Source organism: Emys orbicularis, chromosome 2 (assembly GCF_028017835.1).
Source record: "Emys orbicularis isolate rEmyOrb1 chromosome 2, rEmyOrb1.hap1, whole genome shotgun sequence".
Classification (NCBI taxonomy): Eukaryota; Metazoa; Chordata; order Testudines; family Emydidae; genus Emys; species Emys orbicularis.
In genome coordinates, this window is record NC_088684.1 from 72665748 (window position 1) to 72693639 (window position 27892).

At 44.9% G+C, this 27892-nt stretch overlaps 1 protein-coding gene across 1 annotated transcript in view; it reads right to left on the reverse strand.

Annotated features, from left to right (window-relative positions):
• The window catches only part of SNTG1 (syntrophin gamma 1), a 260892-nt gene that overhangs the window by 99983 nt on the left and 133017 nt on the right, over positions 1 to 27892 (reverse strand). Inside the window, exon 11 of the mRNA XM_065398308.1 lies at positions 20548 to 20586. Coding sequence (XP_065254380.1) covers positions 20548 to 20586 — 39 coding nt within the window. The remainder of the gene's footprint in view (positions 1 to 20547; positions 20587 to 27892) is intronic.

Here is a 27892-nt window from a genome sequence, read left to right on the forward strand (position 1 = left end):
CCCTCCTTCCCCTGGTCCGTCAGATACTAGTTTCGCGCCTTTTTTCAGACCAGATGCCATAGCTAGCACTGGGATCATGGAGCCCGCTCAGATCACCGCGGCAATTATGAGCACTATGAACACCACGCGCATTGTCCTGGAGTATATGCAGAGCCAGGACATGCCAAAGCAAAACCAGGACCAGCCGAGGAGGAGGCGATTGCAGCGCGGCGACGAGAGTGATGAGGAAATGGACATGGACCTAGACCTCTCACAAGGCACAGGCCCCAGCAATGTGGAAATCATGGTGTTCCTGGGGCAGGTTGATGCCGTGGAACGCCGATTCTGGGCCCGGGAAACAAGCACAGACTGGTGGGACCGCATCGTGCTGCAGGTGTGGGATGATTCCCAGTGGCTGCGAAACTTTCGCATGCGTAAGGGCACTTTCATGGAACTTTGTGACTTGCTTTCCCCTGCCCTGAAGCGCCAGAATACCAGGATGAGAGCAGCCCTCACAGTTGAGAAGCGAGTGGCGATAGCCCTGTGGAAGCTTGCAACGCCAGACAGCTACCCGTCAGTCGGGAATCAATTTGGAGTGGGCAAATCTACTGTGGGGGCTGCTGTGATCCAAGTTGCCAGAGCAATGAGAGACCTGGTGATATCAAGGGTAGTGACTCTGGGAAACATGCAGGCCATAGTGGATGGCTTTGCTGCAATGGGATTCCCAAACTGTGGTGGGGCGATAGACGGAACCCATATCCCTATCTTGGCACCGGAGCACCAAGCCACCGAGTACATAAACCGCAAGGGGTACTTTTCAATGCTGCTGCAAGCCCTGGTGGATCACAAGGGATGTTTCACCAACATCAACGTGGGCTGGCCGGGAAGGGTACATGATGCTCGCGTCTTCAGGCACTCTGTTCTGTTTCGAAAGCTGGAGGAAGGGACTTTCTTCCCGGACCAGAAAATAACCGTTGGGGATGTTGAAATGCCTATCGTGATCCTTGGGGACCGAGCCTACCCCTTAATGCCATGGCTCATGAAGCCGTACACAGGCACCCTGGACAGGAGTCAGGACCTGTTCAACTACAGGCTGAGCAAGTGCCGAATGGTGGTAGAATGTGCATTTGGACGTTTAAAAGCGCGCTGGCGCAGCTTACTGACTCGCTCAGACCTTAGCGAAAAGAATATCCCCATTGTTATTGCTGCTTGCTGTGCGCTCCACAATATCTATGAGAGTAAGGGGGAGACATTTATGGCGGGGTGGGAGGTTGAGGCAAATCGCCTGGCCGCTGATTACACGCAGCCAGACACCAGGGCGGTTAGAGGAGCACAGCATGGCGCGGTGCGCATCAGAGAAGCTTTGAAAACGAGTTTTGTGACTGGCCAGGCTACGGTGTGAAACTTTTGTTTGTTTCTCCTTGATGAAATCTCCGCCCCCCCCACCCACCCGGTTAACTCTACTTCCCTGTAAACCAACCACCCCACCCTCCCCTACCCTCCCCCCTTCAAGCACCACTTGCAGAGGCAATAAAGTCATTGTTACTTCACATTCATGCATTCTTTATTAATTCATCACACAACTAGGGGGATAATTGCAAAGGTAGCCCGGGATGGGTGGGGGAGGAGGGAAGGAAAAGGACATACTGCAGTTTAAAACTTTAAAACTTTAACACTTATTGCTCGGGAAATCATCTGGGGTGGAGTGACTGGGTGGCCGGAGGCCCCCCCCCACCGTGTTCTTGGGCGTCTGGGTGAGGAGGCAATGGGACTTGGGGAGGAGGGCTGTTGGTTACACAGGGGCTGTAGCGGCGGTCTCTGCTCCTGCTGCCTTTCCTGCAGCTCAACCATACGCTGGAGCATATCAGTTTGATGCTCCAGCAGCCGGAGCATCAACTCTTGCCTTCTGTGTGCAAGCTGACGCCACCTCTCATCTTCAGCCCGCGATTCAGCACGCCACCTCTCCTCTCGCTCATATTGGGCTTTTCTATAATCAGTCATTGACTGCCTCCACGCATTCTGCTGTGCTCTGTCAGCGTGGGAGGCAGTCTGTAGTTCTGTAAACATTTCATCACGCGTCCTTTGCTTTCGCTTTCGAATATTCACTAGCCTCTGAGAAGGAGAAAGATTTGCAGCTGGTGGAGGAGAAGGGAGAGGTGGTTAAAAAAAGACACATTTTAGAGAACAATGGGTACACTCTTTCACGTTAAATTTTGCTGTTCACATTACACAGCACGTGTGCTTTCGTTACAAGGTCGCATTTTTCCTCTTATATTGAGGGCCTGCCGGTTTGGTGTGAGAGATAACTCACGCACTGCCAGGCCACAGATTTCAGCTTGCAGGCAGCCATGGTAAGACACAGTCTTTTGGCTTTTTTAACCTTCTTAACATGTGGGGATGGTTTCAAACAGTACTGCTCTCATTAACCATACCAAGCACCCGTTGGGTTGGCCATTTAAAATGGGTTTGCAATGTAAAAGGAGGGGCTGCGGTTTCAGGGTTAACATGCAGCACAAACCCAACTAATTCCCCTCCCCCACACACCCAATTCTCTGGGATGATCACTTCACCCCTGCCCCCCACCGCGTGGCTAACAGCGGGGAATATTTCTGTTCAGCAGAGCAGGAAGGGGCACCTCTGAATGTCCCCTTAATAAAATTGCCCCATTTCAACCAGGTGACCGTGAATGATATCACTCTCCTGAGGATAACAAAGAGCGATAAGGAATGGATGTTGTCTGCATGCCAGCAAACACCGGGACCATACGCTGCCATGCTTTGTTATGCAATGATTCCAGACTACGTGCTACTGGCCTGGCGTGGTAAAGTGTCCTACCATGGCGGACGGGATAAGGCAGCCCTCCCCAGAAACCTTTTGCAAAGGCTTTGGGAGTACATGAAGGAGAGCTTTCTGGAGATGTCCCTGGAGGATTTCCGCTCCATCCCCATACACGTTAACAGACTTTTCCAGTAGCTGTACTGGCCGCGATTGCCAGGGCAAATTAATCATTAATCATTAAACACGCTTGCTTTTAAACCATGTGTAATATTTACAAAGGTACACTCACCAGAGGTCCCCTGTGTGCCCCCAGGGTCTTGGGTGAGTTCGGGGGTTATTGGTTCCAGGTCCAGGGTGATAAACATATCCTGGCTGTTGGGGAAACCGGTTTCTCCGCTTCCTTGCTGCTGTGAGCTATTTACATTATCTTCATCCTCATCTTCCTCGTACCCCGAACCCGCTTCCCTGTGTGTTTCTCCAGTGAGGGACTCATAGCACACGGTTGGGGTAGTGGTGGCTGCAACCCCTAGAATGGCATGCAGCTCCGCGTAGAAGCAGCATGTTTGCGGCTCAGCCCCGGACCTTCCGTTTGCTTCTCTGGCTTTGTGGTAGGCTTGCCTTAGCTCCTTAATTTTCACGTGGCACTGCTGTGCGTCCCTGTTATGGCCTCTGTCCTTCATGGCCTTGGAGACCTTTTCTAATATTTTGCCATTTCGTTTACTGCTTCGGAGTTCAGCCAGCACTGATTCATCTCCCCATATGGCAAGCAGATCCCGTACCTCCCGTTCTGTCCATGCTGGAGCTCTTTTGCAATCCTGGGACTCCATCACGGTTACCTGTGCTGATGAGCTCTGCGTGGTCACCTGTGCTCTCCATGCTGAGCAAACAGGAAATGAAATTCAAACATTCGCGGGGCTTTTCCTGTCTACCTGGCCAGTGCATCTGAGTTGAGAGTGCTGTCCAGAGCGGTCACAATGAAGCACTGTGGGATAGCTCCCGGAGGCCAATAACGTCGAATTCCGTCCACACTAAACCAATTCCGACCCACTAAGGCCGATTTTATCGCTAATCCCCTCGTCGGAGGTGGAGTAAAGAAACCGGTTTAAAGGGCCCTTTAAGTCGAAAGAAAGGGCTTCGTCGTGTGAACGTGTCCAGGCTTAATTCGATTTAACGCAGCTAAAGTCGACCTAAACTCGTAGTGTAGACCAGGCCACACTGAGTGCTTCTAGTTCCTGGTGCAGGAGTGCCTGGAGGTGGACTGCCACATGCTACTGGATATCACAAAACAAATAAGATTAGAAGAAAACACTGCTATTCAAGCTTATGAAATAATCAATATGTTTCAATGAATCATACTGGCTATATTTATGTTTCTTTCATACTCCTTAACCTGCCCCACAGATAGTTTCTCACCCTACTGAAGTATTTCATAAGCCACAGGGGCTTACTATCACAGGCTGTGAAGACCTTCTTTTAGAGAATTAGTCAGGGTGAAGAGAGAAAAACTATTATGGCATATTAACAATATTGCCCCGTAGAATATTCAGCTCCCATTGCAATTAAATGGAGAAAGTATTATTAGCCATTCTTTTTAGGACTCTGAGCTGAGCATTTTCGTTATATGACAATAGCTTGGAGAAATACTATGAATCCAGTTCTATAAAAATAAATTAAACATATTTGCAGACTGTACTTTCAGAAAATGAAACTAAAATGCATCTCACCAACTGTAGGGAAAGAAAGTTATTCAGTAATGTCTGCCTTACTGAGTAGTAGCAAAGAAATCATGAAACAATGTACTTAAAATATTTCTTTGGTGGTTAAAAACACTGCAAAGTCTGACTGTCATCTATCTTAAACTTATTATAGGTTATTAACCAAATATGGTACTGTTGATTATTATATTATAAATCTATTCTTCGATGACACTTATATCACCAAACCCAGAAAGTCAGATTTCTTAAGATAATCTAGATAATTTAAGAATCACAACCAATTTATTTTAAATTGTGCAGGATGTCAACTCTTCTGTTTCAGACTTCCATTGCGGAAGATACTCTGTGATAGAGCTCTTCCTATGTACCACTTCCAGCTAAAGTATTTTAGGGATATGAGTCAGTGGAATGCCAGTACCAGTCGGAGTCTCCACATATGCAAGCACTGGAAGGACTGATCCCGCCATTGCTTCTTCATCATGAATGGGGAAAATGCTGAAGGCATCCTTGCATTGAACTCCTTCAAATCTCTCTGACTGTTCTCCACTGCCTTTGAAGTCCCACTTTGAATTTGTTATATTTATTTTCATTAAAAATCTCAGCTTTGCCTTGAGCATGAGACAAAAATTATCCTTAACAGCATCAGAGTCCATTGCAATCATATCTAATCAGATTTTTTTGAAAAATGTACAGGGTTTCATCATTATAACCACAATTTGGATTTCCTAGCCTGATTTTTATGAAGTAAGGATAAACTCTTAGTTCTAAACGCATGTCAGTAGGAGACAGTCTGGCAATAGGATTTAAAAATAAATGCCTCAATCTCTTGAGGACTGGGGGGGTTTGAAAATTTGGTATTCTATGTGTTGTAAAATAGCATGGTCTTTATAAATCTGTGCCCAAGAATATATAAACCAAATGTTCTCCTGTGTGCTAAACATATACAACATGTTATTTATTGCTCGGTAAATGACATACCTGTCACAATCTCTATTACTAGGAGTAACTGCTTGAAAGGACAAAAAGTTTTATGTAACACATTATGAATTCTGAGTGACTTTAAAAAAATTTTTTTTTTACATTGTATTTGTTTAGCTAGGCTATTATTTTTAATATCAGTTCCACTTGGGATATATTTACAAATTATTGCTTCTCAGCTTTTTCTTCTGAAGTTACTATATAAACCAACATTACAATAAGTATTTCTACTGCCTACCATACTACTTTAGGAATCATATACACATAGGCATAGCTTGACTGCTATATTTGGAGGGGGGTCTGGTGCAGAGGGGGGGGGGCAGGGGAGACAGGCCAGCTTAGTGGGGGAGCCTCAACGGCTGCTGCTGCAGAGACATAAACCCAGGAGCTGCGGCCATTCTGGCACAGGCTGCCACAGCTGCTGCAGCTGGACTTGATGGTGTCACTTTTCAGGTACCTCTCGGTGCTGCTGCCTTCCTGCTGGGGCTATTGCTGCTGCCAAGGGGATGCTGCATGCCAGGCTCCTGCTTCCCCGCACCACACAGACACACACGGCAGCACGGGCTCCACCGGGAACGCCAATCCAGTCAGCACCCCGGGCTACTGGGCGGGGAGGAGGAAGAAGTCGGGGGGGGGGTGCTGCTGCAGCACCGAGCCTCGCTCTCCTGATCATGGCGTTCCCCCAACCATAGCACCCCCATAAGGCTGGCCCTGTTTGGGGGAGGGGCAATGCCTCCCCCTCCCCCCCCAAAAAAACCTACATTCATGCAGGGTTAAGACTGCCTTCATGCAGAGTTAAGACTGCCTGAACATTTATTTTTCCTGCCTTTGGCCTGCCTAACTGTGTAAGCTTAACAATGTGTCAGTGTCGTTTTTAACACATAAACAGAGTACACAAACTGTATGTGCTTTTTTTCTTGTCTACTGAGAAGTTTCTAATTTCTGTGCTATGTAAATCATACATACTCAGGAGGAGAAAGACATTGTTTAGCTAGATAAAGCTATAGTTAGGATTATACATGCAGTATTTCATTAAGAGATCAATAACTAGGACTTTAAGAGTGCATTGATATAGGGCCTTAATAGATTTTCTTCCCTGGCCTCCCATGAAAAATAACACTATTTGTGGCCAGCTGTATATTTGTACATTCTAAGCACCAGACTGAAGAGATTTAATTCAGATGATCAATATTTTAATATGATAAAGTAAAATGATGCCAAATATTTTATAAAAACTCTTAAGAAAATGAAAAATGAAATTAATATTTTATCTCAATTAGATGATGAAGTTTAAATATGCCACAGTGTGAAAAGAATACACTAATAAAATGTCTAGTGTCTATTGAGTTTCTGCTCCTGGTATTAAAATAATGGTAAGAACAATATTAACTTTTTGATAGCTCTTAATCTGTGGATCTCCTTGCACTTTACCAAAGGAGGTAGGTAGCATTATTTTCATTTTGCAAGTGTGGAAATTAAGGCAAAAATCGGTGAAATCACTTGCCCTAATTCACCAAGCAGCCCAGTGGCAGAGCTGGGAGTAGAAGCCAGGTCATCTGAGTCACAATCCAGCACCCTATCCAATGGGGTGCACTGCCTCCCATCATACAAATCTCTCACGATTGTATTTCTTGTCCCACGTGGTGAAGAAAAGAGGAATATCAATAGTGGATTGTGACAGGTAAAGCTGTGCAGTGCTATATTCTTAGGCGTTAGGAAGGGGAATGACATCAGGTTTTCATAGACACCACGATATTATAGGAGGTGCAATCAGCCTATTTGAGCACATATACGACGGGTAATGAAAAAATAAGATGCCATTGCACACATTTCCCACCCCGTACATTGTAATTAAAAATCATTTTAAAAAGTTCTTGGAGTCCCATGTGTTCCTTCAAGAGCAGATACCACTAGTTAAAGTATTAGCTTCATTGGTTCCAATTAGTTTATTTAATTGACACAATTCCCCAAGAAGTAACATTTGTGTAGACTTATTGAAGATTTTCATTCTTGTCTAATAAAACTAATATTATCCTTGGGAACTTTTAGACTCTCGCTCCATGCAGTAAAGGAGCCATCACAATCAGTGGTTACAGTGGCTTTAGTTCTAACATCAGCTTCAGCTGAAAATTCGAAAATGATCAAAAAGAACAAATCCACGTTTGATAAGTACGCACTAAGCTGAGGTTATTAAGTTGAGCTTTACAGAGAGTTGGGTGTTGTCCCCATATTTGGCTTTTCTAAATATCCCTAGACATAAGGGAGAAACCTGCCTTTTACATTGAAGTGTTATTGTGACAAGTTCATTTTTTGGGTTAGTCACCTCTTTTTGGCATCTTGTGTGAGGCCAGAGAGGTCCAGCACATGGCCGTCATTTGGGACATCTGTTTGTAGACAAATGCTCTGCTTGCACAACATTGTTTCTTTGTGAAACAGGCCTGCTTCAGTGCCTGTTTTGATGGCAGTTAAAAAAAACGAAATCCAACAATAAAATGTAAGTGATCAGACTGTAAATGTAAAACTATTAAAATCATAAATGAACATTTGTTGCTTTAACAAATGCTGCTCACACTATGAACTGTCAGCCCAAACATCTTCCAAATATCACTTTTTAGAAAAAATAGAAATCCTTTATTTGTCTTAGTCATTTGTAATGGGCCTGTCATTGTACTATCTATATTTCCAATGAAAGCATCCAAGTTCTTTGAAGACTCACCACCACCAATATACAACAACATCTAAGACTTTTTTCTTTAAAAGACATACCAACAAATAACATTTGTTGGCGTTTACAAACCAACTCCAATAAGGAATGAATATGATTTCAGATGGTAGTATCTGTTTGTGGCACGTACTGTTGACACTATGGAGAAGGCCACATTAGAAGTGCAGAGATTGAAAGGATGTGATCTGACCTCTCTTTCTGCTACGTAATGCTCCAGCAGTTCTCCTAGTTACCTCAATCCCTTTGCCAATTGTATAGTAAACTGCTGTGGAATATCCTAAATCTCACTAACTGCTTCTCCAACACTCTCACCAAATGACTCAATACAACTGCCCTCCAGCTGTCAGATATTCTACACCCTTTGACAAGGAGTCCAATGGCCTTCTCAGATATTAGCTTCTCCCAATGGGCAGGTTTAATCCACTTGTAAACTATGTAGTATTCTGAGGGCTAATGTTGACAATGCCTTTTGAATGGTTTGGTTCTCTGCTGAGGTAGAAAGAAGAGACACCTGCTCTGATTTATACTGAAACGCGAGGTGGGAGGTGGGGAAGACAAACGGACAAACGAGCCACACTTCTATTGGTTTAGGGATCACTGTCTTAAAGCAGTAAGTCTCAGAAGCATCTTACATTATATTATAAATTATATTTAATTCAGCGGACATCTTTTCTTCTACTTTACATCTCCTCCCTGGAGAGAAAAAAGGGTGTAAGTTTTAAATATATGTATATTTCCTTTTTTGTTCAAGCGAAATATAAATACTTAATCAATATAAGACTTTCTAGGCCTTAAATTATGGAGTAATCTATGCCTAGTTGCATGTATGGCTGACAATGCAATACAAGGCAACGATCATCGCAGAATTTACACCTTATTGTGCATTTCTGCTTAATTTAACAGCATGAGTTCAGCTTCCCTTCAGAGTTTTAATAAGCACTTGACAATAGGACCTTCATTCCAGAGTCTTCCCCCTCAAAATAAACCCGATCAAAAACTTCACTGTGACAGCAGATGGTGATAGTGCAGATGTACCATAGGACTTGAAGGTTCATTAACTGTCATGAGATGTAGAGTGGCAGTTCTGAGGAGCAACAGTTATGATGTATTGAAAAATATTTAGTTCAATAGACCTACAAAGTCAAAAATCCCAAATGAGGCAGAACATAAACACGGTCTCCCATGTACTGCTAGAATCATATTGAAGGTATTTTCTTTGAGTAACATCTCACTTTTTAGCAGAACATCCTGTTCCATCATTTCACTTTTTAAAGTATTATAAAAGTGATATCTTTGGGGAGGTTATAATCAAATCAAAACATTTGTATGTTTCAGCACAGATGTCTATCACTCAAACAGATGTTAACCTATCAACCTGCCCAAGTAATGACATTCACCTTTATGACTGGAGTAAAGGTGCCTTTATTCCTCTCTGAAGCTGGCATTTTTGGTGGCTAATGAAATGGCTAATGGAATGGCAATATAGCAGAAAGAATGGTAAAGCTCCAACAGTTTTTGGATAGGTGGCTGAATTTTTACCAGCTATAGAAATTTGCCTCTTAAAACAGAAAGAATCATTCATGTATTCAAATATGCAAATATTGGACAGTATATTATAGTGCTATTTTCATCAATATAATAAAACTCTAACAAATAGAATAATTACTTAAAGAGCAGTTATCTGATTTACTTATAAAGGTTAATCTTGGCTATTTCCTCTAAACAGAGTATCAATTATATCACTCAATAGCAGCTTCTCATGTACATATAGTTTTCTTTTTAAGTGGGTCAGCTCATCGCTAATACCATGTAATTGCAATTTGTGCTTTGCCTCTATAGCACAGAAGGGTGATGATCATAATGTACTGGTGAAAGTGCAATTTAATATAGAAGTAAATCAATAACACAGAAAATTACTCAGCTGATTACAGTATACTCCGTGATATTGAATTTACCCCCAAGGTTACTGCCAGATGTAGTAAAGTGTGTGTGTGGGGGGGGGGGGGGGGAGGGGGGCACACAAGTCTGAGGGTGCGTAAAGGAATTCCACAGCTGAGTATAACCAAATATTGTACAAACCTAACCAAATAGTATAGCTACTTCTCAGTGTGGGAGTGCAGTAAGGGGAACCCAAGGAGTCACCATCTCCTTGCACAGCACAGCCTCTGACGGCACTCTCCTGAGCCCAGACTGCAGAGGCTGCTCCCTTTGCACACCTCAAGGGTTGCACTGCACCACCACCAAGGTTGGACATACTGGGGTAAGGAAATGTGCCCCATTTTAGTAACCCCATGTGCTCCACAGAGCACAAGGAGGGATGCTTTCCTGCTCTAAGCAAATGGGAAATTCTGCACCTGAGACAAAATTTCTCCCCAGTCTTCCCTTGGAGCTGCACAGTTCTCTACCATCCACAGCACAGGGCTGTCCTTTAAAGATGCAAGCATTTTATCTTACCTGTGCTTGACCTTCTTGATCCTTGAGGAGTCATAGAATATTTTTTTTGTAATTAAGAGAAAATAAGTTTAAAAACTGAGATCATAAAAAAATTGCAGCAATGCAGATTAGTTCAGGTATTTCTTTGCAAACTGTCTAGTAGGTAGACATAAGATAGATTAAGGCCTGGTCTACACTAGGAGGTTATGTCGAATTTAGCAGCATTAACTCGAATTAACCCTGCACCCGTCCACACAACGAAGCTATTTATTTCGACATAGAGGTCTCTTTAAATCGATTTCTGTACTCCTCCCCGACGAGGGGAGTAGCGCTAAATTTGACATGGCCATGTCGAATTAGGGTAGGTGTGGATGGAATTTGACGCTAATAGCTCCGGGAGCTATCCCACAATGCACCACTCTGTTGACGCTCTGGACACCAGTCCGAGCTCGGATGCTCTGACCAGCCAGACAGGAAAAGCCCCGGGAAAATTTGAATTCCTTTTCCTGTCTGGCCAGTTTGAATCTCATTTCCTGTTTGGACATCGTGGCGAGCTCAGCAGCACTGGCAACGATGCAGAGCTCTACAGCAGAGGTGACCATGCAATCTCAGAATAGAAAGAGGGCTCCAGCATGGACTGATCGGGAAGTCTTGGATCTGATCGCTGTGTGGGGCAATGAGTCCGTGCTTTCCGAGCTGCGATCGAAAAAACAGAATGCGAAGATCTACGAGAAGATCTCCAAAGCCATGGCAGAGAGAGGATACAGCCGGGATGCAACGCAGTGCCGCGTGAAAATCAAGGAGCTGAGACAAGGGTACCAGAAGACCAAAGAGTCAGATGGAAGCTCCGGATCCCAGCCCCAGACATGCCGTTTCTACGAGGCACTGCATTCCATTCTAGGTGCGGCCGCCACCACTACCCCACCACTGACCGTGGACTCTGACGATGGGATATTGTCGACGGCCGCTTCCTCGGAGATGTTCGCGGACGGGGAAGATGAGGAAGGAGATGAGGAGGACGAGGCAGTCGACAGCGCTTTCAACGCTGATTTCCCCAACAGCCAGGATCTCTTCATCACCCTCACGGAGATCCCTTACCAACCCTCCCAAGGCGGTAACCCAGACCGTGAATCAGGGGAAACATCAGTAGGTAAGTGTTTTAAACATTTATTTTGAACAGAATAGGAATGGTATCTTAACAATGGGTTTTTCATGATTAGTTTGCCCTAGGCACTTTAGTTTTTAGTCCTTGCCAGTGCAGCTACTGGAAAATTCTGTCAATATGTCCGGGGATAGAGCAGAAATCCTCCTGGGACATCTCCATGAAGGTCTCCTGGAGGTATTGTGAAAGCCTTTGCATCAGGTTCCTGGAGAGAGCGGCCTTATTGCGTCCTCCATGGTAGGAAACTTTTCCGCGCCAGGCTAGCAGCAAGTACTCCGGGATCATTGCCTCGCAAAGCATGGCGGCATATGGCCCTGGTGCTTGCTGGCATTCACGCAGCATGCGGTCTTTCTCTGTCTCCGAAATCCTCATCAGAGTGATATCACTCATGGTGACCTGCTTTGAATTAGGGGAATGTTAGTATTGGGACTGATTGCCTGTTCCTTTACATAACTGTAACCGGCCGTTTACAGCCACACGGTGGAGGCGTGACAGGGGCAGCATTCAGTGATCTTTTCCGGGGACAGCCGCGAGGGGGGTGGGACAGGGGCAGAGTTCATGCTGGCCGGATTGCCGGCAGCAGGAACTGGCCAACGCTAGGAGCATTGCTTGGAACGTGAAAGGAGGGCACTGCTATAAATTAAGCTTTAAGCAGCCAAAAGTCTACGGCTTACCATGTCCGCCTGCTAGCCGAATTCCGTTGTCCGGCCCTGCTTGTGTGATCTGTACAGCAAGACCCCAGGCACTCAATGGGAAGGCCGAAAATTCGACCTTGTACTGAGTGCGCATGTGATAGGTGCTGTGCATGGTCTTCTTTACAGAGAAAGACTATGTTCTTTGTTCGCAAAACTGTATCTTTCTGAGGAATTCACTCCCTTTTTCCCATCCCAGAGCTGCGAGTGTCTCCCGAGCTACCCCGGCATTACCCTCCCAGAGGCTGACGCAGATCAGGCGACGAAAGAGAAGGACACGGGACGAGATGTTCTCAGAACTTATGGGCTGCTCCCGAGCCGAGGCGGCACGGCAGACCCAGTGGAGGGAGAACATGTCGCAATACCAGCGATCACACAGCGAACGGGAGGACAGGTGGCGGCAGGAAGACCAACAGGCGACTCAAACGCTGCTTGGACTAATGAGGGAGCAAACGGACACGCTCCGGCGCCTTGTAGATGTTCTGCAGGACCGGAGGCAGGAGGACAGAGCCCCGCTGCATTCTATCTCTAACCGCCCTCCCCCGCCACAAAGTCCCATCCCCCCCTCACCCAAAGTCCCAAGAAGGAGGGGCGGCAGGGACCGTGAAAACAGTCACTCCACCCTTGCGGACTGCTCAAGTAACAGAAGGCTCTCATTCCCAAAGATTTGATAAGTCCTTTCCTTCACTCCAAAAGCACCTCACCCAAGCCCCCGTCCCAGTTTCATCCCCTAACTGTGTAGTTGTTAATAAAAAATACATTTCTGTTAATTACTGTTTCCGTCATGTTCTTTTAGAGGAGAGTGTGTTTGAAGGGGGGTAAGGGGGTTGGTAATTGGAGAGGAAGGTCACCTTTACCAGGGTACAGACACGGGGGCAGGTTCAGCAGAAGGTCACACACACATTGCAATCACTAGGCACCCTGGTCAGTCTGGGAGGTGGTTTTCATGTTCGGCGGGGGGGGGGGGGAGGGGGGCTATGTGAGTTTGTGGCGGGGGAGGGCGGTTACAGATCTTATGCAGCGGTCCTTAGCCTGGATGACAGAGCCACGCAGCAGGGGATCTGTAACCGCCCTCCCCCGCCACAAAGTCACATAGCCCCCACACACAGAGTCCCGAAAAGGAGGGGTGGCAGGCTCCGTTGAAACAACCAGTCCACCACTGCGGACCGCTCTAGGAGCAGGAGCCTATCATTCCTCGAGTTTAGAAGCGTCCTTTCCATCACTACACCCGCTCCCCACCACAGTCTGCGTCCCAGTTTCAACACTTTACCACGAAATCCTTAATAAAGAAAATGGTGTTAATGAACAAAGTTTCATTTATTTTATTTTTAAAGGTGTGTTGGAAGGGGGGGAACGGGGTGAAGGGGGTATGTAACTGGAGAGGATAGTCAACATTAACTGGGTAAAGAAACGGGGGCAGGTTCAGCTTCTGAATAAACAAACTTAATAGTCACAGGTTACCCTGCTCACTCTGGAACCTAGCTTTCAAAGCTTCCCGGAGGCATAGCGCGTCCCGCTGGGCTCTTCTAATCGCCCGGCTGTCTGGCTGGGCGTAATCAGCAGCCAGGCGATTTGCCTCAACCTCCCACCCCGCCATAAACGTCTCCCCCTTGCTCTCACAGAGATTGTGGAGCACACAGCAAGCTGCAATAACAATGGGGATATTGGTTTCGCTGAGATCAGAGCGAGTCAGTAAGCTTCTCCATCTCCCCTTCAGACGTCCAAAAGCACACTCCACCACCATTCTGCACTTGCTCAGCCGGTAGTTGAAGAGTTCTTTTTCACTATCCAGGGTGCCTGTATAGGGCTTCATGAGCCAGGGCATTAGCAGGTAGGCTGGGTCCCCGAGGATCACTATAGGCATCTCCACATCCCCAACAGTTATTTTGTGGTCCGGGAAGTAAATACCTTCCTGCAGCCGTCTAAACAGACCAGAGTTCCTGAAAACGCGAGCAACATGAACCTTGCCCGGCCATCCGACGTTGATGTTGGTAAAACGTCCCCTATGGTCCACCAGTGCTTGCAGCACCATTGAAAAGTAGCCCTTTCGGTTATTGTACTGGCTGGCCTGGTGGTCCGGTCCCAGGATAGGGATGTGAGTTCCATCTATAGCCCCACCGCAGTTTGGGAATCCCATCGCAGCGAAGCCATCTATGATCACCTGCACGTTTCCCAGGGTCACTACCTTTGAGAGCAGTAGCTCAATGATTGCGTTGGCTACTTGGATCACAGCAACCCCCACGGTTGATTTGCCCACTCCAAAGTGATTCGCGACTGACCGGTAGCTGTCTGGCATTGCAAGCTTCCAGAGGGCTATGGCCACTCGCTTCTGGACAGTCAGGGTTGCTCGCATCTGGGTGTCCTTGCGCTTCAGGGCAGGGAACAGCAACTCACAAAGTTCCAGGAAAGTTCCCTTACGCATCCGAAAGTTTCGCAGCCACTGTGATTCATCCCAGACCTGCAGCACTATGCGGTCCCACCAGTCCGTGCTTGTTTCCCGGGCCCAGAATCACCTTTCCACATGACCCATTGCCACCATGATGTCCACGACGTGGGGTCCCGTGCTTTGTGAGAGGTCTGTGCCCCTCTCAGACTTAATGTCCTCACCGCGCTGCCGTAGCCTCCTTGCCCGATTTCTCAGCATCTGCCTCTGAAAAAGGTGGATGATAAGGTGCGAGGTGTTGACAATGGCCATAACTGCAGCGATGATTGCAGCAGGCTCCATGCTCGTAGTGCTGTGGCATCCGCGCTGTCAATCACCAGAAAAGTGCGCGAACTGATTGCCCGACGGCGCTTTCACGGAGAGAGGGCGGGAGTGACGGTTGAATGACGACAGTTACCCAAAACCACCTTCGACACATTTTTTGCCCCAGCAGGCATTGGGGGCTCGACCCAGAATTCCAATGGGCAGCGGGGACTGCGGGAACTGTGGGATAGCTGCCCACAGTGCACCGCTTCCAATGTCGACGCTTGCCCCGTTAGTGTGGACTCACAAAGTCGAATTACTGTCCTTAGTGTGGATACACACGTTCGACTTTGTAATATCAGTTCCACAAATTCGCTTTAAGTAAAATCGAACTACTCTCGTAGTGTAGACATACCCTAAGACTTGATTTTATGTACATAACACCTTTCACAATCAAAGTGATCCTCCAAAGTACTTTGCAATAATGTAATAACTGTGCTCAGAAATCTACTGGAATGTTCCGTTAGTTTTTCCATAAATATGATCCTCAAAAAAAGAAGGGAATACTGATCAGGTTACTATCTTCAAAAACTGTGATGAATCCTTGAATTACCAATTGGAGAGTATTTATAAATGGGCAGAAGAAGGGACACCTGTTTCATGATGAACTTGGCACTGCCTGTGTTTTAGCATCATGTAAATAATCCAGAGAAATTTTAACACATGAGATATAAAAATGTAGTATACATTTAAAATTGGGAGAAGAAACTGCTTGATTTTAATCCAATATGGGCCCAAACTAACTTTGAATCCAACCCTTTATAATTTTCGAGGATGATTATAGTCAAAACTGTGAATGTAAGCCCTTTCTCACTGGTATTAGAATGGATCTAGGATGGATCAAAAACTAGAAAAAATTGGATGCAACTGAAATTTCATGAGAACAGAGGATTTTGAAAGTTTCAGTCTTTAAGAGGGTGCCAGGCCTCTGAAATTTGGGGTCAAAAATTTCACTTGGCAGCTCTGAATATGTTACCATTGAATCCAAACTCAGCCTCTAGCCATGATTCAGCCTTAAATCTAAACCCTAAATCCATTCCATTATAAAACTAATTCTCATTTGAACAATATCTCAACACCATGTTAACCCCACAACCATGATTCACGTTCCATGTGGATCACAAATGAAAACTGAGAGTCCCAATAGCTGGTGAGGGAACATACCCAGAATTAGCAGCAAGGTCTCCAGCAGCTGGGAGGCAGGTGAATTTGGCTCCCCTTGCCAGGAAGGGTTGCAAAAGTTGGTAGGAAGGCCTGGTTCAGATCTCTAATCCAGGAGTTCTCTGGCAGGCTGTGAGATAGATTTCAGATTGAGATCTGTCCATTGGCAAGCAGTTATGGATTGATTAGGATGAACAGCATAGAGGAGGGTTGGGGTACTCATGAAGGGGTAGTGTATGAGATCAGGACCTGCAAATGGATATACACTACATCTCCTTTTAGTGAAGAAAAAAAACGTATATTAGTCTGCAGTGTTGTAAGGGTCAACAAAGAAGCCAGTATTACTTTTTTGAACTCACTCTAGCCTAATGATCTGTCTCTCTCAGGAGCTGACATTTTCAGTGCTTCATACAAGAGCTGCAAAACAGTGACGAGCTCCAAGAAAATGAAAGGTGACATCTGTGTTTCCTGTTCCACCTTGGCAGATCAAATATAGAAGCTCTTGGCTATCACCTTGAGATATTCTAACCTTACTGCCTATCTGATAATGGGCCTGATCCTCTTTCCACTGAAGTCATGGGATTTCTGCTCAATATGCATGAAACTGTAATTTAAATCTAGGTTTTTCTTCAATTACTTGTATGTATTTTAATAGATAGCATTAGATATGGAGAATGGATAGGGTTCAGAGAAAATAAAAATATTCAGTTCTAAGATTGTGCTTATTTTACAGTGGTATTTTCTTTACAGCCATCACTTCACTACTCGACGAAGTGGATATTCACCCACGAAAGCTTATGCTCCAATACATCTGTTAGTCTTAAAGGTGCCGCAGGACTCTCTGTCACTTCACTACTTTTATATTCTCCTTCCTCAGCCTCCCCTAACTTTATTTTCCCCATTTCCCAGAACCTTTCTGACACCCATCCCCTTAAGGACACATCCTATTCCTTTGACCCTTTTCCATCATAGAATCATAGAAGTGTAGGACTGGAAGGGACCTCAGTAGGACCTCAGTAGACAGGACTAAATGATAACTAGACCATTCCTGAGAGGTGTTTGTCTAACTTGTTCTTCAAAACCTCCAGTGATGGAGATTCCACAACATCTGTCACCATTTTGTTCCAGTGCTTAACTACCCTGACAGTTAGTAAGTTTTTTAACGTGAGCAGAACACAAAGAATGAAAAAAAGAGAGACACAGACAGGCTGAAGGACCTGCTGAAAACATAATGTCTGACCTTAGAAGGTGAGGTTTGGGGGTCAGAGGTGCAAGCTGAAAAGAGTGTTCCTGGTGCTGTGATAAAAGAAAGTTTTTTGCTATTTGAGTCCTTCTGTGGACTTTACACATTCTTTGTAAATAAACAGAACTGCATCAAAGAATTGCACCAATTTTTCTGCCTAACTGGAACAACCTAAGAGACCTCAAATTTTTGGCTAGCTGTTCAGCTCAAAAAGGGCTAACGCTATTTTAGCTAGCGCTTTTATAGAATGATACTTCAATATACATATATTTAATCACTTTCAATGACAATGAACTATTCACTCCCCCCTCCACCCACTAGTTTTTACAAAGTAAAGTTCTGGCACCAACTCAGTCTCTTTAAATGAGATTCACAGTTTATATTTAAAGAAAGTTCACATTTCTGTCCATATTTTTGCACCATGAAAAAATAAACACCTAATATATTTGCAAATTTCACTGCCAAGGGAAAATTCGGTATGAAGCTTCTATACACCCAGATAAACACAGATGAAGAAGTCAACTAATTTATGCGCATCTGAAGCATTAATAATGTCTAAAATTAATAAAGTCAGATATTTTAGTAGCTGAAATTTTAGCAAAGGAGGATATTTATTAGAAAGCAAATGCTTACATATGCAAAAACAGCAATATATTTTTGAATCTCACTCAAACAATCTTTATATAGTCAGCAAAATATTTTGAATTTTACAACTCATTTTGATAGCCAAATACTCATACAAGCCATTCCTTATTTGTAATGGTAAAATATAATATTCTCCATAACTTGTCAGCAGGTTTATTTGCAATAAAAGTTAGATAAAGATGTTTAAATTAGAATAGCCGATCAATATGGGCTCAGGGCTACAGACAAGCATATACGTAATTTTACTCACCTGAGTAGACTTATTTGCTTCATTGGGACTTCATGCGTGTAAAGCTGTTCACATGTATTAGAGTAAGCAGGTTTGAGCCCTATCCTAGTTTCTCTTATTGTTTACTATATAGCACCTTATGTATTCATGGGTTTTTAATTGGACATATAAAATAAGGAAGCTATTTCCCTGAAAGTGTTTGCATACTAAACAAATAAAAATATACAAAGTTTGAGCTAATCACTATAGCTAAAATAGGATATTGTTAAGAAAATTCCCCCAAACTAATTTCCCAGTCAGATCAATTTCAGAGTTCAAGGTTTCTTATTACATGGACACATTAATAATGTACTTTCATAAAGCAAACTAGTTAGTTCCTGTATCCCCAGCGTTATTCAACTTCAGATAGACAATAACTCATTTTACTAAAATAAATGTGGAAATGACAAAGATAGAACAAGACCGTACTTTAATTAGCAGATAAATAATGTGCTGTTAATGGAACAACAAAATGGCTTGATCCTTCTCTGAAGTTCATGTTGATGCTAGCTATATATTAAAACAGGGGTCGGCAACGTTCGGCACGCGGCTCGCCAGGGTAAGCACCCTAGCGGGCCGGGCCAGTTTTATTTACCTGCTGACGCAGCTGCGGCCAGCACATCCCTTGGCCCGCGCCGCTTCCCACCGCCGCCATTGAACCGGGATGGTGAACCGCGGCGAGTGGGGGCCGCGATCGGCCGAACCTGCCGCGTCAGCAGGTAAATAAACTGGCCCGGCCCGCCAGGGTGCTTACCCTGGTGAGTCGCGTGCCGAACGTTGCCGACCCCTGTATTAGAAGATAGAAATTAGCCCTAAATCTGTGTGTGACTGGAATCTTTTCCTCAAACAGATAGACAGTATTCAATTAAGACCACACAATACTTATCTTCAGTTAAAAAACAAAAACAAACAAAAAAACCCACAAACAAACAAAAACTTTTGTTCAAATCAAGCCAGGAAGGACATCTGATTTTGAAATCAATGATCTCTCAAATTCCTGCATCCTCATAGTTCAGTAAATTATTTCCTCTCTATATATGAAATTCTCTAATTTGTCTACCTCCTTTCAAATTGATATTTTGGCTGTCTTCCCTGAAATTTTCTATGGTAAGTCCTGAGGGAAGAATTAATTAATTTCAGACTCCTTTACAGATAGCATGACCAACAAGCTATTCAAGTCAAGGAAGTTATTTTTGCTTTTTAAGCCAATGAAACTCTAATGAAGAGGAAGCAAATGCCATTCTAAACACTGGTACCAGGAGGTCCAGAATAGCAGAAAGCATTGCATACTTATGCACTAGCCTGCTGAGCCATTATATCTATTATTTATATTTGTATTATTTGTTGTTGATTGGTAATTTTTTGAGCAACAAATTCATAAAAAAATCCCGATTATTAAAAACTTAACTTGCTAGTTATCTTTTGTTTACTAAGCAATTTTGTCTTTCCTTATTTTCAGATCAGTCAGCAGCAATCTTTATGCTACAGAATAGTAAGTGATTTTACAGTAACTGTTCTTGAATAAGCTCAAGGTGAATTGACATCTTCAGTGAAAACAGAAGTGGTGCAAATGCATTCTCTACTTCTGTGGATGACTAACAATCTTTTAGGAAGAGTGAGAGGGAGGGAAAATTCTTTTAAAATCCAAGCCAGCTTTAATAATGAAAGTGTCACCAAAGAGGAGAATTCCTCAGAATGTCTTCATTCTCAAGACACAATATATTAGTGTATAGAATATAATAATCCCACCCCTCTTTTCATTATAAAAGTAGAAACAAACAGAGATGCATTTCGGAAACAAAAAAAACAAAAAAAACAATTTGTTCGGAAACAAATGGGCAAAATCCTACTTTTCTTGAACACCTCAACACCCTTTTATTTCAATGACCTGGTGTAAAGGAAGCCAATTAAGAGCTAGCATCCCTAACTTCTCTGGGGGAGAAAAAAAAAACAGAGCAACAAAACAATTCCAACACAGGTGCTATGAGAATTATTAATTTTCCAAATATTTCTCTTTCTTACCTGCTGGTTTACGGGAAAATTCCTGTTGATTTTTTTTATCTATAAAAATGAATAAAAAATTAATTAATAAATATACTAAATAAATGCAACAATGAAAGGCATTGTGGATGACGTGTGAAACACTTGTGAGATGTTGTCCTCCACATTAGACTGGTGTAAATCAGGAGTAACTCCACTGAAGTTAGTGGAGTGATACCAGTGTCTAACTGTTGTGAACGAAAGGAGAATTCCTTAACCCAGTATATTGGACTGAGTGAAACAATCGTCCAAGCTTATAGAAATTACAATACATGCAACTTTCTTTCTGAACTTTACAGAATCAATGGAAAACACTGCCATTAATCTCTATTTTTAGAAATTCACAAACCTTAATTTTAAGTGTAACCTTTGGGTAATATTTCTGAAGCATCAAAATATCTAACAACATGAGAACAGCTGTCAATCCTTGAAGTCATTCAAGGTACATCAGTTTAATAAATAGCAAATACCTACCCATCCTAAAAACACAAGTTAAAAAGTAGAGATGAGCCCACACTAAGCCGATGGAATCGTGGGAAGTTCAGATGTCATGGCTAGCTGCTACCTCTATTTGGGTAGCACCAAAAGCCCAAAGCACAACACTTCCAATTATGGGAGAATCTGAATATGCAACAGTAGCTGTTCCTGCTAAGAAGAGTAAATCCGTGTGTGTGTGTGTGTGTGTGTGAACTTTAGGAACACACACACACACACACACACACTTGTGTGAACACACACACACACACACACACACTTTCAGAACAAGCTTAAAGGGAGCAAATCTTCTAACTCTACCATCTGCATTCTTAGATGAGACCTTAGATTTGATTGCTAGAGTTTATTTTTTTCTCTCCTAAACTATCTTACTGCCAATTGTTTCTGTGTCTCAGGGGAAATGAGAAAAAATGCTATTCAAACATTAAAGGATAAACCGTATTGTCAACTAGGCATCAACGGTAAAGCCAGCCAGGTCCCCAAACCAGAACATAACATTTACACTACTCCAATGTAATGCGTGACATTTTATGGGAACATAAGATGAATCACTAGAGAATGTGTTTCCTCCAAAGTTTATAATCTCATCTAAATAAACATCCACACATAAAGTTGAAAGAAGCACTTCAATGGGTAAACTTAAAAAAGAAAAAATGTACTTTTCCACAGTATCGACCCCTTCACCAGGTCATCAAGCAGATATTAAACACTCTGCAAGTCTTGAATAGCCAGCTCCCACAGCTTTGTTATCAAAGCATATTTAACACTGTCAAAAATTTGCCAGCAGCTGCTGAATTTATTTTGGGTTCACCCTAACCCCAAAATGTCACGAGTCTCAAAGCAAAGCCTCCCCACAAAAGCCTTAGTATCCTCTGTCTTCCGGGTTCATCTATGTTCAGGGAAAGAGAGTTGGAAGAAGAATATTCCAGCTGTTCCAAGTTACTCAATACAATTATTGGACACTATCTATCCTAAGGCACTTTTCCCAAGAGCAGGTATATTAAATATAGGTTATATCTACACTAACTGCAGTGAGTAGAGTGCAGACACTAGATGCCCAGTTAGCATGGATATAAACAGGAGCGTAGATGGTGAGACATGGCTTAGATGAGTAGAAGAGAGTGCCCTACACACCTGAACCCACAGGGTATATACCCTACATGGCTCCTACATGCCCAAGCAGTGCCTCCCAAATCTACACTGCTATTTTTAGCAGTGTGGTGTCCAGCTGCATCCCTGATGCCAGAGACTTTCCATACCAAAATGAAAGGTTCCAGAAGTGGGGAAAGTTTCTGGCAGAGGGGAGGCAGCGGAGGAAAGTTCTAGCGGGGGGAGGCAGTGACAAAAGGCGCAAAGAGCGGCCAGAGCATTTTCCCACTGCCTCCCCCCTACCAGAGCCTTTCACTGTGGCATGTAGCTACATGTATAGTGCCTGTACTCTACATGCCACTGTAAAGCTAGGCATAGCCATAGCCATATAATAGATGATGTACAAAGATTTTGAGCCTTATGGGTTTTGTTCCTAAATTCAACATCTATAGAATACCCCCCAATAACAGTACCCATCACTACCTGTAGGTACCATTAAAGTCTTGCCATAATTAGGGCCCTACCAAATTCACGGCCATGGAAAACATGCCACGGACTGTGAAATCTGGTCTCCCCCCGTGAAATCTGGTCTTTTGTGTGCTTTTATCCTATACCATATAGATTTCACAAGGGAGACCAGCGTTTCTCAAATGGGGGGTCCTGACCCAAAAGGGAGCTGCAGAGGGATCACAAGATTATTTTAGGGTGGTCACGGTATTGCCACCCTCACTTTGTTGCCTTCAGAACTGGGCAGCTGGAGAACAGCGGCTGTTAGCCGGGCACCCAGCTCTGAAGGCGGCGCCCCACCAGCAGCAGCACAGAAGTAAGAGTGGCAATGTCAGACCATGCCACCCTTACTTCTGCACTGTTGTCTTCAGAGCTGGGTGGCTAGAGAGTTGCAGCTGCTGACTGAGGGCCCAGCTCTGCAGGCAGCAGCACAGAAGTAAGGGTGGCCATACCACACCATGCACTTACTTCTGTGCTGCTGCTGGCAGTGGCTCTTTTTTTAGAGCTGGGCTCCCATCCAGCAGCCGTCACTCTCTAGCTGCTCATCTCTGAAGCAGCACCGCCCCCAGCAGCAGCGCAGAAGTAAGGGTAGCGGTACTGCAACTCCCCCTACAATAATGCCGCGACCCCTCCCACAATTCCTTTTTGGATGCAGACCTGTAAAATTGCTGTGTAAATGTTTGGGCTCAGACTGGAGCCTGAGCTGTGGGACCCTGAGAGGTGGGCGGGTCCCAAAGCCCAGGCTCCAGCCCGAGCCCAAACATCTACACAGCAATGTTAGTCCCAAAGCCCAAGCCCCGCGAGCCCAAGTCAACTAACCTGGGCCTGCCATGCCCATGCTTTTATTCTGGTGTAGATGTACCTTTAGGTGCTTAAGGCCAGGATTTTTTAAAGGATTTAGGCATTGCTCAGCTGAGCTATAGTTCAGCTTCCCTATAGACAGGGCCGGCTCTAGGTTTTTTGCTGCCCCAAGCAAAAAAATTTTTGGCTGCCCCCCACCCCAGCCCTGGGCTCTCCCCCTTCCCCCCCCCAACTGCACCCTCCTGCCGCCCCAGCCCTGGGTCACTGGTAACTCGCTCCCAGGGCGGGTCATTCAGCAGGAATTTTGGATGTGCACAGAACACAGACAGGATTGGTTCCCATATGGTTACAGAACTGCAGTAAAGTGGAACAATTTTCAGCTTGTGTGACTGAAGGATAGCTGGATGCATATTATAAGACTGTCCTCCATAAATGAGGAAAAGTTGAGGTGCCTTTATTATTCTTTTGTTCCATTCTTTGTTTCTATGGGGAATGCACTATCACGGTCTTCCTTTTAAACAAATAAAACTAAAACTAAAAAAACTTAAAAAAAAAAAAAGCAATGGCTGTTGAAAATAGCAATTCCAGACCTAGTAACCACTCGGAAGCATTTCTTGCTCAATTTATTCTACTTTTTCTACAGCAAGTTACAGTGGATCAGTATATTTGATTTGGGGGAAATGAAGTAACAGCTGCCCAAATTGAGCTTGAGCACTCCTGAATTTTGAGGGTGTTCAAATCTGGAAGGCAGGTGCTAGATTCCCTTTCTGAATATTAGCTATATCTGGAAAGGAAAAGTCAATTTCTGCTTCCATGGCTCAGAAGTGGAAATCCTCCTAAGTGCCTGGTACTGTATCTAAAGCTGCCCAGGTCCTAGTAGAGCCTCCCCTCCCTTACTTTTCATTTTAAATTCTAGTGGGATCCACATACCTCCCTTGCTAGGCTTCAGATAGAGAGGTGCACCGTCCATTTAGTCCCCCCAATTCCTTCTTTGGGGGCGAGCCCAGGGCTGGGGCGGCAGGAGGTGCGGGTGGGGCGGAAGAGCCCAGGGCTCGGGGAGCAGGGGAGTGCAGGTGGGGGCCAGAGCTGGGGCGGCAGGGGGTGCGGGGGGGGGAGAGCCCAGGGCTCGGGGAGCGCAGGTGGGGGCCAGAGCTGGGGCTACAGGAGGTGTGGGCGGGGGAGAGCCCAGGGCTGGGGTGGCAGGAGGTGCGGATGGGGGCCAGCGCTGGGGCGGCCAGGGATGCGGGGTGGGGGGAAGAGCCCAGGGCTGGGGCGGCAGGGGAGTGCAGGTGGGGGCCAGAGCTGGGGCGGCAGGGGTGCGGGGGGGGGGGAAGAGCCCAGGACTGGGGCGGCAGGGGGTGCGGGGGGGGGGGGGGGGAAGAGCCCAGGGCTGAGGCAGCAGGGGAGTGCAGGTTGGGGCCAGAGCTGGGGCAGCTCTTAGTTGTGGCCAAAATAGTTAGGGGTCTTTGGCTGGCTCAAGAATGCCTTCATTACTGGGTCTGGCTAGACGACTTTGGGATACCAGGAGTAAAATGTCAAATAATTTATGAGACCTCTCCTGAATGACCTCCAGAATGTCTGTTGTTCTTGTAAGGAGGTGCTGGAAGACCCTGAAATAATCTGTCACGGGTGTGTTAGATGTAATAATCATGGCCTTGCCATAGAATCATCACCTGACATGAAGAATAGGCTGATCCTCATATTCCTCCACGAGGTCCTCCTCGCTAAGAGGTTCTTGTTCATCAGACTGAAGAAGCTCCTAAAGGAATGATAGGAACTCCCTAGTAGGAACTGTAGGAGGAGATGACCTTATTCTGGATCTCAAAGTTGTCAGATAGGGAGCAGATGGCATAGGCTGAGGTTTCATGGAAACCATTAGGGCCAGGCCTGTGCCCCATCAGGGAAGGGCATATGGTGTCACAAAGGAGGGAACCAAGGACTGTGTGATCACTCTGGAGAATGGGATCTGTGGAAATAGGGACTTTGTCCATAGGCACTCCCAGAAATCAGTCTGGGTGAGGGGGGGAAGACCTCCTAAAAGAAGGGTGCCTACTACCATGCAGAGAAGAGAATGAAGATGAATAAAATTCTTCCAATGGAGAAGAGCCCTGACGTGTAGAAAGAGGAACAGCCTTAGATGTTATAGTACAAGAGGCAGATACTGGTACGGTCGAAGTTGAGTGAAGAGATATTTTCATCTTTAGTACCTGGGGCTCCAGTAGAGCTCTAGCTGCAGTAGACAAAGGAGAGATGTCCAGCAATGGAGACTCAGGTTCAGAAGTGATCATTAGGTCTGCTGGAGATGGGTATGCAGCCACAGCATGTGAGGGAGGTGGGACTGATGATAACAAAATACTGTGACCATGAGTCCCAGAAGTCTTGCCAGAATGCGGTACCAGCAACTGAGGTATATGGTACAGATGACAATGGTATTGAGGAAGCTATGTTGATCACTGAAAGTACACAACATGGAACCAAAGCTGAGGAACACAATTCCCCACCATAAGATGACTACAATATCAATATGGTTTTAAAGGAGCTGATTTAGGTAAGTTAGCAAGTTGACTCTGTGCCTTCTTCTTGGTTGGTACTAGGGATGGCAAACAGTACTGAGTCCCACATAAAGATCTTTCAGGTTTTGGGCTGCAGGGCTGAGACCTGTTTGCTAGTAGCAGGCAATCTTTTAGAGTCTGCCAAGGCTCTTAGATTCTGGAATGATGTCTCTTGTAGCCGGGGCACTTTTTGAAAATGGCTTTGAAGCAGGAAGCGGCTGCTCCTGAAGGGGCACCTCAGCATCAGACACGTGGCAGATTTTTTCAACCAAAACCAATTTTAGATGGGCATCACAAGGCTTCTGTGTGCGATAAGTAAAATAATTGCAAATGGCTCACTTGCTAGGGATCTAAATCTCTTCCAAGCAGAACAAACCCTTTGTGTGCACATCATTAGCAGGCATAGCAGTCCCCCAGGCAGCGCAGATCTTAAAGCCTGGAGACTGGCTCTCTCATTCCTCAGTACCAAGGCGAGACAAAGAAAAAACTCGTTTGTTTTTTGCCACTGTGCTTAAATGAATTTATCCAAAGCTATAAAAACACTCCACTAACTCTAACAACCATCCTAACTATACAAAGCTGTGGGGAATCAGAAGGATGCCTTAGGTTCTGATTTGCTGCCACAGGCAGCAGGAATGAACTGAGTAGCAGTTGGGGCTGCTCTGTATTTTATACCCTGGTTGTAGGTGATGTGGGCTGTATAGAGTGTGTGAGCAGCCCCAATAGACACTACTGGCTAAATGATTCTGGGCTCAGGACCATGAAACGGACACACCTACAGTGGGATCCATGTAGACAAATGTTAGGAGGAGGATCCTAAATCAGAACATCAGTGATGTTCCAACAACAAGACCACATTTGAAATTCAATTCAAATGTATTTATTGGACTGCATGGCTGAATGACCATATGTTAAACATCATGTAGGCCTTGTATCTTGACATGTGAACACCTTTGCTTAAATGAAAACTCTTGGCACAAGTTTAACTGTAGCATCACTATTGCTCCATCATAATTAAGGTGTTGTCACAGATATTTTTAGTAAAAGTCACGAACAGGTCATGGGCAATAAACAAAAATTCACGGAAGCCCGTGACCTGTCCCTGACTTTCACTAAAAATATCCCTGACCAAACGGGGAAGCCGTTCAGCATCCACTGCTGCTGGGACTCTGTGGTCCCCCATCACTGCAGTGAATGCGAGCTCTGGGGTCCTCACTGCGCAGCAGTTGAGCATTTATGGGGAGGGGGGGCGCTCCTCAGGGAGCTCTGGGGTCCCCTGCCACCCATGGGGGCTGGGCTGCTGCAGGGTCCCCTTGCCCCCATAGGGAAGGCTGGGAGCTCCAGCCCCGGGGCAGAAAATGTCATGGAGGTCATGGAAGTCCGGATTCTGTGACTTCCGTGACCTCTGTGACATAATCGTAGCCTTAATCATAATAAACGTGTTTGTATTATAAGCACCACTTCATGTTGGGATGCCTGAGTTTCTATACTTGACATAAATGAAAGTACCAGCAGTTACACCTGACAGCATCCACATTATTGAACGTACACAGGAAGTACAATATCAGAAAGCTACCATGACTGTTTCTGGAAGTGACAAACACATTATGTTTGATTTACTGCTGAAGATATACCAGGAGGGAAGCCAATGCTATCAGTTGCAAACAAATGGGAAAAAAACAACTAGACTAACCTTGGAAAGAAGTACAGTTGGCATCAAGACAGTATCTGGGACATATGAAATGGAATAACTGTAGTTTATATCATATTTCTGGTGGCTTATGGAGCATAGTTACTAAAGGTCTCAATCATTTTGACTGGAAAGAAGCAGGCAAAGGCAACACAGCAAAACATCACCTGACAGTATGTATAATATATTCCTT